This window comes from Bombina bombina, chromosome 12 (assembly GCF_027579735.1).
Source record: "Bombina bombina isolate aBomBom1 chromosome 12, aBomBom1.pri, whole genome shotgun sequence".
Classification (NCBI taxonomy): Eukaryota; Metazoa; Chordata; class Amphibia; order Anura; family Bombinatoridae; genus Bombina; species Bombina bombina.
In genome coordinates this window covers 35,172,197-35,184,321 of record NC_069510.1, presented here as the reverse complement: position 1 = coordinate 35,184,321, position 12,125 = coordinate 35,172,197, and the positions used below count along the sequence as shown (strand labels likewise).

Here is a 12,125-nt window from a genome sequence, read left to right as displayed (position 1 = left end):
TCCCTGGCTGCACTCTCTCCCCGTATGTACCTGGCTGCACTCTCTCCCCGTATGTCCCTGGCTGCACTCTCCCCTGTATGTACCTGGCTGCACTCTCTCCCGTATGTCCCTGGCTGCACTCTCTCCCGTATGTCCCTGGCTGCACTCTCTCCCGTATGTCCCTGGCTGCACTCTCTCCCTGTATGTCCCTGGCTGCACTCTCTCCTGTATGTACCTGGCTGCACTCTCCCCCGTATGTCCCTGGCTGCACTCTCCCCTGTATGTACCTGGCTGCACTCTCTCCCTGTATGTACCTGTCTGCACTCTCTCCCTGTATGTACCTGGCTGCACTCTCTCCCTGTATGTACCTGGCTGCACTCTCTCCCTGTATGTCCCTGGCTGCACTCTCTCCCTGTATGTCCCTGGCTGCACTCTCTCCCTGTATGTCCCTGGCTGCACTCTCTCCTGTATGTACCTGGCTGCACTCTCTCCCCATATGTACCTGGCTGCACTCTCTCCCTGTATGTCCCTGGCTGCACTCTCTCCTGTATGTACCTGGCTGCACTCTCTCCCTGTATGTCCCTGACTGCACTCTCTCCTGTATGTACCTGGCTGCACTCTCTCCCCATATGTCCCTGGCTGCACTCTCCCCTGTATGTCCCTGACTGCACTCTCTCCTGTATGTACCTGGCTGCACTCTCTCCTGTATGTCCCTGACTGCACTCTCTCCTGTATGTACCTGGCTGCACTCTCCCCATATGTCCCTGGCTGCACTCTCCCCTACATATCCCTGGCTGCACTCTCCCCATATGTCCCTGGCTGCACTCTCTCCCCGTATGTCCCTGGCTGCACTCTCTCCCTGTATGTACCTGGCTGCACTCTCCCCTGTATGTCCCTGGCTGCACACTCTCCCCGTATGTCCCTGGCTGCACTCTCTCCCTGTATGTACCTGGCTGCACTCTCTCCCCGTATGTCCCTGGCTGCACTCTCTCCCTGTATGTCCCTGGCTGCACTCTCTCCCTGTATGTACCTGGCTGCACTCTCTCCCTGTATGTCCCTGGCTGCACTCTCTCCCCGTATGTCCCTGGCTGCACTCTCTCCCCGTATGTCCCTTGCTGCACTCTCTCCCCATATGTACCTGGCTGCACTCTCCCCTGTATGTCCCTGGCTGCACTCTCTCCTGTATGTACCTGGCTGCACTCTCCCCTGTATGTCCCTGACTGCACTCTCTCCCCGTATGTCCCTGGCTGCACTCTCTCCCCGTATGTCTCTGGCTGCACTCTCCCCTGTATGTCCCTGGCTGCACTCTCTCCCCATATGTACCTGGCTGCACTCTCCCCTGTATGTCCCTGACTGCACTCTCTCCTGTATGTACCTGGCTGCACTCTCTCCCCATATGTCCCTGGCTGCACTCTCCCCTGTATGTACCTGGCTGCACTCTCCCCTGTATGTACCTGACTGCACTCTCTCCTGTATGTCCCTGGCTGCACTCTCCCCTGTATGTACCTGGCTGCACTCTCCCCTGTATGTACCTGACTGCACTCTCTCCTGTATGTACCTGGCTGCACTCTCTCCCCATATGTCCCTGGCTGCACTCTCCCCTGTATGTCCCTGACTGCACTCTCTCCTGTATGTCCCTGGCTGCACTCTCCCCTGTATGTCCCTGGCTGCACTCTCTCCCTGTATGTCCCTGGCTGCACTCTCCCCTGTATGTCCCTGGCTGCACTCTCTCCCCATATGTACCTGGCTGCACTCTCCCCTGTATGTCCCTGGCTGCACTCTCTCCCAGTATGTCCCTGGCTGCACTCTCTCCCCGTATGTCCCTGGCTGCACTCTCTCCCTGTATGTACCTGGCTGCACTCTCTCCCCATATGTACCTGGCTGCACTCTCCCCTGTATGTCCCTGGCTGCACTCTCCCCTGTATGTCCCTGGCTGCACTCTCTCCCCGTATGTCCCTGGCTGCACTCTCTCCTGTATGTCCCTGGCTGCACTCTCTCCCCGTATGTCCCTGGCTGCACTCTCTCCCGTATGTCCCTGGCTGCACTCTCTCCCTGTATGTCCCTGGCTGCACTCTCTCCCTGTATGTACCTGGCTGCACTCTCTCCCCATATGTACCTGGCTGCACTCTCCCCTGTATGTCCCTGGCTGCACTCTCTCCCCGTATGTCCCTGGCTGCACTCTCTCCCTGTATGTACCTGGCTGCACTCTCTCCCCATATGTCCCTGGCTGCACTCTCCCCTGTATGTCCCTGGCTGCACTCTCTCCCCGTATGTCCCTGGCTGCAATCTCTCCCAGTATGTCCCTGGCTGCACTCTCTCCCCGTATGTCCCTGGCTGCACTCTCTCCCTGTATGTACCTGGCTGCACTCTCTCCCCATATGTACCTGGCTGCACTCTCCCCTGTATGTCCCTGGCTGCACTCTCCCCTGTATGTCCCTGGCTGCACTCTCTCCCCGTATGTCCCTGGCTGCACTCTCCCCTGTATGTCCCTGGCTGCACTCTCTCCCCGTATGTCTCTGGCTGCACTCTCTCCCCGTATGTCCCTGGCTGCACTCTCTCCCCTTATGTCCCTGGCTGCACTCTCTCCCTGTATGTACCTGGCTGCACTCTCTCCCCATATGTACCTGGCTGCACTCTCCCCTGTATGTACCTGGCTGCACTCTCCCCTGTATGTCCCTGGCTGCACTCTCTCCTGTATGTACCTGGCTGCAGTCACTACCTCGCTCCCTCAGTCCTCTCTCAGGTAGTCCCTGCAGCCCTGTGATCTGGTTGTGCCGGACTGACAGGAAGGTGCGGGACAGTGGGTGTGCCCTGCATTCCTCCCTGGTCCCACTTCCTTATTTCCTGTTGGTGCTGCTGAGCCACAGGTGACGGGGACTTACAATGGGCACCATGAGCCAGGTGACCGACAACCTGCGGGGCTTTCTGTCCCAGGTGCAGACTATGAAGCGCAGGGGGGAGGAGGATCCTCTGGGAAAAGAGTTCCAGGTAAGATCCAACCAGTGTTTTGTGTGTCTGCTATTCTGTGCCCCTACTGCTCCAGTACCTACATAGTGTTTCATTTTACTGCCTCATTGCTGTGTCTCTGCTATACCAGTATTGACAGTTAACTCTTTAGCACACCAATAGTGTCAATTTACTGCTTTATTGTTATAATCTGCTATCCCAGTACTGCCTATTGACTCCTCACTAGTACAGAAGTGTGTGTGAAATGTATTATTTTTTTGCTTTTTACTACTGTGTTTCTGCTATTCAAGTCCTGTCTATTAACTCTTTAGTACCCCAGTAGTGTGTGTCATTGTACTGATCATTGTCATGTTTCTGCTATTCCAGTACTGTCTATTAACTCTTTAATACCCCAGTAGTGTGTGTGTCATTTTACTGATCATTGTCATGTCTCTGCTATTCCAGTACTGTCTATTAACTCTTTAATACCCCAGTAGTGTGTGTCATTTTACTGATCATTGTCATGTCTCTGCTATTCCAGTACTGTCTATTAACTCTTTAATACCCCAGTAGTGTGTGTCATTTTACTGATCATTGTCATGTTTCTGCTATTCCAGTACTGTCTATTAACTCTTTAGTACCCCAGTAGTGTGTGTCATTGTACTGATCATTGTCATGTTTCTGCTATTCCAGTACTGTCTATTAACTCTTTAATACCCCAGTAGTGTGTGTGTCATTGTACTGATCATTGTCATGTTTCTGCTATTCCAGTACTGTCTATTAACTCTTTAATACCCCAGTAGTGTGTGTCATTGTACTGATCATTGTCATGTTTCTGCTATTCCAGTACTGTCTATTAACTCTTTAGTACCCCAGTAGTGTGTGTCATTTTACTGATCATTGTCATGTTTCTGCTATTCCAGTACTGTCTATTAACTCTTTAGTACCCCAGTAGTGTGTGTCATTTTACTGATCATTGTCATGTTTCTGCTATTCCAGTACTGTCTAATAACTCTTTAATACCCCAGTAGTGTGTGTCATTGTACTGATCATTGTCATGTTTCTGCTATTCCAGTACTGTCTACTGACTCTTTAGTACCCCAGTAGTGTGTGTCATTTTACTGATCATTGTCATGTTTCTGCTATTCCAGTACTGTCTATTAACTCTTTAGTACCCCAGTAGTGTGTGTCATTGTACTGATCATTGTCATGTTTCTGCTATTCCAGTACTGTCTACTGACTCTTTAGTACCCCAGTAGTGTGTGTGTCATTTTACTGATCATTGTCATGTTTCTGCTATTCCAGTACTGTCTATAAACTCTTTAATACCCCAGTAGTGTGTGTCATTTTACTGATCATTGTCATGTTTCTGCTATTCCAGTACTGTCTATTAACTCTTTAATACCCCAGTAGTGTGTGTCATTTTACTGATCATTGTCATGTTTCTGCTATTCCAGTACTGTCTATTAACTCTTTAGTACCCCAGTAGTGTTTGTCATTGTACTGATCATTGTCATGTTTCTGCTATTCCAGTACTGTCTATTAACTCTTTAATACCCCTGTAGTGTGTGTCATTTTACTGATCATTGTCATGTCTCTGCTATTCCAGTACTGCCAGTTGACTTTTAACTAGCCCAATAATGACTCTGTGTGTCATTCTGCTGCTTCAGTTCTGTGTCATTACTATTTACTGTTGTGTTTTTCCATTGTTTCTTCCTCCCCCAGTATTGAGTACTTGTCATTTAGTGCTGTGTCCCTGCGACTGCACTACTGTTCCTCTACAGTCTGTGCTAATTTGACATTATTCACTGTTTGTTTACCATAAATCAGTGGTAGTATTACTGTAATTAAAGCTTTCAAGTTACTGATTATCATCCTTTTATATTTCAGTCCAAATCCCTAATATTTTTTTATAACTGATCCATTATAATTTAGTCAATATCACTAATATCTCAGAAATGATCTGTATATTGCATAAAAGATACTTCATTCTCCAACATTCACCAATTATATTTCAATCACCATCCAAAATATTCTGGCACTGGATCTATTATGCCCTCTGCCCCAACTGGCATGATGTTTACTACTTTCTTAAAGGTACAGTCTAGTCAACATTAAACTTTCATAATTCAGATAGGGCATGCAATTTTAAACAACTTTCCATTTAACTTTTATCATCAAATTTGCTTTGTTCTTTTGGTATTCTTTGTTGAAAGCTAAACCTAGGTAGGGTCATATTCTAATTTCTAAGCCCTTGAAAGCCACTTCTTATCTCAGTGCATTTTGACAGTTTTTCACAGCTAGACAGTGCTAGTTCATGTGTGCTATATAAATAACATTGTGCTCACTCCTGTGGATTTACCTAGGAGTCAGCACTGGCTAAAATGGAAGTCTGTCAAAATAACTTAACTAATTGGGCAGTCTGCAGAGGCTTAGATACAAGGTAGTAGACATAAACAGACGCCCCACATGGCCTAGTGTTGCCAGAAAATGGAATGGAATTGGTACAAGATATCAAGTGGCACTCCCGTGTATAAAAGCACCCCTAAATGGTGCAAGTGTAGCAGGCCGGAATCTCTCAGTCACCCAGCAGACTGGCCTCTCGTGCATCGCCAACAACAGAAATGGAAATCTTCCAAAATATTTTTTCCAATGCAGGATATGAGCGATAAATAATAAACTTGTATTTATTAAAATAAGCAACGCATTTCTCAGCTATAAAAAGGCTGTTTCATCAGGTTATAGCTGAGAAACACGTTACTTATTTTAATAAATACAAGTTTTCATTTTTATTACTTATATATAATATATATTATAATTATATAATTATATATAATTTATCGCTCATATCCTGCATTGGAGAGAATCTTTTGGAAAATTTCCATTCCTGTTATTTGGCGAAGCACGAGAGGCCAACCAGTCTGCTGGGTGACTGAGAAATTCCAGCCTGCTACACTTGCACCATTTAGGGGTGCTTTTATACACGGGAGTGCCACTTGATAACTTGTACCCATTCCATTTCCTGGCAATACTAGGCTTCTGTTTATGTCTACTACAGATTGCTGAAGTAGGGATTTGGGCCACTGTCCCCCCCCCCCCACAGAGAGCGGCCTTGATAAATCACACTCCTTTTTTTTACTCTCACTTTGGGTATATTTGAACATTTTTTGTACTATATGTCTCAAACATTGATGATTTGATTGCATGAACTTTTTCCTATTTTGCTCCATTTTAATATTTCAAACTATTGCTGCTTATATCCTTAGCTCATCTTGATAAAAGTTTTTTACTCTAACCCAGGGCGCCCCCTATTATTTTATATTGTTTTAGATACAAGGTATTAACAGAGGTAAAAAAGTATATTAATATAAGTGTTGGTTTTGCAAAAATGGGGAATGGGTAGTAAAGGGATTATCCATCTTTTTTAAACCATAACAATTCAGAGTAGACTGTCCCTTTAATGCTTACTTACATAGTGACAGAGGTTCCGGATTGTGATTTACAGAACAGAGGTGCTTTATTTGTCAGAACAAAATAAGTGCTGGAGGGAGTGAATTGGATGGTATCCAGAGTATACTACCCGTGGAGTAGGCTGGGCGATATCTGGGGAATCACTGAGGTATCAGGGAGAGGTATAATAATAATATTACAATAAGTAGAAACTGCATAAGAGAAAGAAAAAAGGATGACAATTTTCACATCCCCTGTGAGGCTACCACCCCTTTTATATAACTATTTTATACTTCCCCTTTCAGCTGCGTTTCAACCAGAGAACAGAAAACAGGAAAACTGTCAGGTTTGCCTTCCAAACCTCAAAGGTTGGATAAGCAACCGGTGACCTGCAGGGCACAGACTAACTTAACCCCTAACCTCCCAGTGACCAGCAATACAACTGCAATTAACCTCTAATATCTCAGTGACCTTTATTCAGAGGTGCATTGAACCAGTTTATATCCTTACTCAGACATATTTATTCATTCCTAATTTGTAGTCTTATATAAACAGTAAACAATTTAAAATTTCAACATAAAATGTTTAATTATGTGTGCTAGAAAATTTAGCAGAATACTTTTTAGGATTTATTTTGCCCACTTTTTCTATAATTTGAGTCAAAAGTTTTCCAATTTTATTTTACTAGCCTAACACTGCCACATACCTGTTCCTAACTGCCTTCAGTGGAGATTATCAGATCATGGGTGATGAGCAATACTTTGACTATAATTTTTTAACTATAATAGTTCTTTAAGTGTTCTACTCAAGCTTTGTAGAATAACTAATATAAGTGATCTACTCATGCTTTGTAGAATAACTAATATATCCACTGTTGTAAAGCTTTACTGAGCGAATCTTCAATGGCCCAATCCTAAGCCACTCATACATCACAAAACAAACTACATTTCTGGATCAGTTACAACACAATATAGTTGAAGATCATCACAATTGAAGCTTGAATACCCTTTACAGATCAGAGGAGATTAACATGTTAAAAAGGTCAATCTTTATTGCATATATTTAAAATCATATATATTATTATGTGATAAGTGCACTTATCTAATATATGTGATTTTATCCCATACTATTATATATGATTTTATCACACACTAATATATATGATTTTATCACATACTATTATATATGATTTTATCACACACTAATATATATGATTTTATCACACACTAATATATATGATTTTATCACACACTAATATATATGATTTTATCACATACTAATATATATGATTTTATCACACACTAATATATATGATTTTATCACACACTAATATATATGATTTTATCACATACTAATATATATGATTTTATCACATACTAATATATATGATTTTATCACACACTAATATATATGATTTTATCACATACTAATGTATATGATTTTATCACATACTAATGTATATGATTTTATCACACACTAATATATATGATTTTATCACATACTAATGTATATGATTTTATCACATACTAATGTATATGATTTTATCACACACTAATATATATGATTTTATCACACACTAATATATATGATTTTATCACATACTAATATATATGATTTTATCACACACTAATATATATGATTTTATCACATACTAATATATATGATTTTATCACATACTAATATATATGATTTTATCACACACTTATATATATGATTTGCGCTGCGGAATCTGTTGGCGCTCTACAAATAACCGATAATAATAATAATAATAATAATAATTTTATCACATACTATTATATATGATTTTATCACACACTAATATATATGATTTTATCACACACTAATATATATGATTTTATCACACACTAATATATATGATTTTATCACACACTAATATATATGATTTTATCACACACTAATATATATGATTTTATCACATACTAATATATATGATTTTATCACACACTAATATATATGATTTTATCACATACTAATATATATGATTTTATCACACACTAATATATATGATTTTATCACACACTAATATATATGATTTTATCACACACTAATATATATGATTTTATCACACACTAATATATATGATTTTATCACACACTAATATATATGATTTTATCACACACTAATATATATGATTTTATCACATACTAATATATATGATTTTATCACACACTAATATATATGATTTTATCACACACTAATATATATGATTTTATCACACACTAATATATATGATTTTATCACATACTAATATATATGATTTTATCACATACTAATATATATGATTTTATCACACACTAATGTATATGATTTTATCACACACTAATATATATGATTTTACCACACACTAATATATATGATTTTATCACAAACTAATATATATGATTTTATCACACACTAATATATATGATTTTATCACATACTAATATATATGATTTTATCACACACTAATATATATGATTTTATCACACACTAATATATATGATTTTATCACACACTAATATATATGATTTTATCACACACTAATATATATGATTTTATCACACACTAATATATATGATTTTATCACACACTAATATATATGATTTTATCACACACTAATATATTTGATTTTATCACACACTAATATATATGATTTTATCACACACTAATATATATGATTTTATCACACACTAATATATATGATTTTATCACATACTAATATATATGATTTTATCACACACTAATATATATGATTTTATCACACACTAATATATATGATTTTATCACATACTAATATATATGATTTTATCACACACTAATATATATGGGGCGCGATCCGATATCGATCGCAGTTTGCGGCGCAAGCGAGGAGACCGGCGTCGCCCGCAGTTTCAGCTCGCAACTCGAGCCATCCCATATAAGTCGCCGTCAGATGCTAATGTGCCGTAAGTCTCACAAACCAGCGATGTCCAGAAATATGCGTAAGTACAAATTTCTGGCGTCGCCAGTGACTTGCGGCACGTTAGAATCTGCCGGCGCCTATAAAACCTGACTAAAGTCTAAAACACCCGCACTGTCTAACACGCCTCCCTAACATAGCCCGCACTGTCTAACACGCCTCCCTAACATAGCCCGCACTGTCTAACCCTCTATCCGCTATCCCCCCTCACTATCCTAACAATAAAAAAGCTATTAACCCCTAAACCGCCGCTCCTTTACCCCGCCGCCAGCTATATTATATCTATAACCCCCTAAAGTGAGCCCCTAACACCGCCGCCATCTATATTAAAATTATTAACCCCTAATGTAAGCCCCTTACACCGCCGCCATCTCTATTAAAATGATTAACCCCTAATTTAATCTACCTACCCCGCCGCCAGCTATATTATCTATATTAACCCTAAGTATATTATAGTTAATATAGTTATTACATTATATATATTAACTATATTAACCCTAATTATATTAGGGTTAATATAGTTACTATAGTATTTATATTAACTATATTAACTCTATCTAACCCTAACACCCCTAACTATATTTATATTAAATTAATCTAATTAATTTATAAACTAAAATATTCCTATTTAAATCTAAATACTTACCTATAAAATAAACCCTAAGATAGCTACAATATAATTAATAATTACATTGTAGCTATGTTAGGGTTAATATTTATTTTACAGGTAAATTGTTAATTATTTTAACTAGGTATAATAGATATTAAATAGTTATTAACTATTTAATATCTACCTAGTTAAAATAATTACCCAATTACCTGTAAAATAAATCCTAACCTAAGTTACAAATACACCTACACTATCAATAAATGTAATAAACTACAAACATCTATCTAAAAATACAATTAAATTAACTAAACTAAATTACAAAAAAAAACAAACACTAAATTACAAAAAATAAAAAAAAGATTACAAGATTTTTAAGCTAATTACACCTATTCTAAGCCCCCTAATAAAATAATAAACCCCCAAAATAAAAAAAATTCCCTGCCCTATTCTAAATTAAAATAAGTTCATAGCTCTTTACCTTACCAGCCCTTAAAAGGGCCTTTTGTGGGGCATGCCCCAAAGAATTCAGCTCTTTTGCATTCAATAAATACAATCCCCCCCCCCCATTACAACCCACCACCCACATACCCCTATTCTAAACCCACCCAAACCCCCCTTAATAAATCCTAACACTACCCCCCTGAAGATCTCCCTACCTTGTCTTCACCACACCGGGCCGAACTCCTGATCCGATCCGGGCGATGTCGTCCTCCAAGCGGCAAAGAAGAAATCTTCCTCCGGCGACGTCTTCCTCCAAGCGGCAGCAAAGTCTTCAGTCTTCCGGCGGCATCTTCAATCTTCTTTCTTCGCTCCGCCGCCGCGGAGCATCCATCCCGGCCGATCGCTAAACATGGAATGAGGTACCTTTAAATGACGTCATCCAAGATGGCGTCCGCCGAATTCCGATTGGCTGATAGGATTCTATCAGCCAATCGGAATTAAGTTAAAAAAATCTGATTGGCTGATTGAATCAGCCAATCAGATTCAAGTTCAATCCGATTGGCTGATCCAATCAGCCAATCAGATTGAGCTCGCATTCTATTGGCTGATCGGAACAGCCAATAGAATGCGAGCTCAATCTGATTGGCTGATTGGATCAGCCAATCGGATTGAACTTGAATCTGATTGGCTGATTCAATCAGCCAATCAGATTTTTTTAACTTAATTCCGATTGGCTGATAGAATCCTATCAGCCAATCGGAATTCGGCGGACGCCATCTTGGATGACGTCATTTAAAGGTACCTCATTCCATGTTTAGCGATCGGCCGGGATGGATGCTCTGCGGCGGCGGAGCGAAGAAAGAAGATTGAAGATGCCGCCGGAAGACTGAAGACTTTGCTGCCGCATGGAGGAAGACGTCGCCGGAGGAAGATTTCTTCTTTGCCGCTTGGAGGACGACATCGCCCGGATCGGATCAGGAGTTCGGCCCGGTGTGGTGAAGACAAGGTAGGGAGATCTTCAGGGGGGTAGTGTTAGGATTTATTAAGGGGGGTTTGGGTGGGTTTAGAATAGGGGTATGTGGGTGGTGGGTTGTAATGGGGGGGGGGGATTGTATTTATTGAATGCAAAAGAGCTGAATTCTTTGGGGCATGCCCCACAAAAGGCCCTTTTAAGGGCTGGTAAGGTAAAGAGCTATGAACTTATTTTAATTTAGAATAGGGCAGGGAATTTTTTTTATTTTGGGGGTTTATTATTTTATTAGGGGGCTTAGAATAGGTGTAATTAGCTTAAAAATCTTGTAATCTTTTTTTTATTTTTTGTAATTTAGTGTTTGTTTTTTTTTGTAATTTAGTTTAGTTAATTTAATTGTATTTTTAGATAGATGTTTGTAGTTTATTACATTTATTGATAGTGTAGGTGTATTTGTAACTTAGGTTAGGATTTATTTTACAGGTAATTGGGTAATTATTTTAACTAGGTAGATATTAAATAGTTAATAACTATTTAATATCTATTATACCTAGTTAAAATAATTAACAATTTACCTGTAAAATAAATATTAACCCTAACATAGCTACAATGTAATTATTAATTATATTGTAGCTATCTTAGGGTTTATTTTATAGGTAAGTATTTAGATTTAAATAGGAATATTTTAGTTTATAAATTAATTAGATTAATTTAATATAAATATAGTTAGGGGTGTTAGGGTTAGATAGAGTTAATATAGTTAATATAAA

At 39.8% G+C, this 12,125-nt stretch overlaps 1 protein-coding gene across 1 annotated transcript in view; it reads left to right on the top strand.

Moving 5' to 3' along the window:
* Positions 1-2,814: 2,814 nt before the first annotated feature.
* Positions 2,815-12,125, top strand: part of PTPN18 (protein tyrosine phosphatase non-receptor type 18) — a 163,142-nt gene continuing 153,831 nt past the window's right edge. Inside the window, exon 1 of the mRNA XM_053695813.1 lies at positions 2,815-2,967. Coding sequence (XP_053551788.1) covers positions 2,863-2,967 — 105 coding nt within the window. The 5' untranslated portion in view covers positions 2,815-2,862. The remainder of the gene's footprint in view (positions 2,968-12,125) is intronic.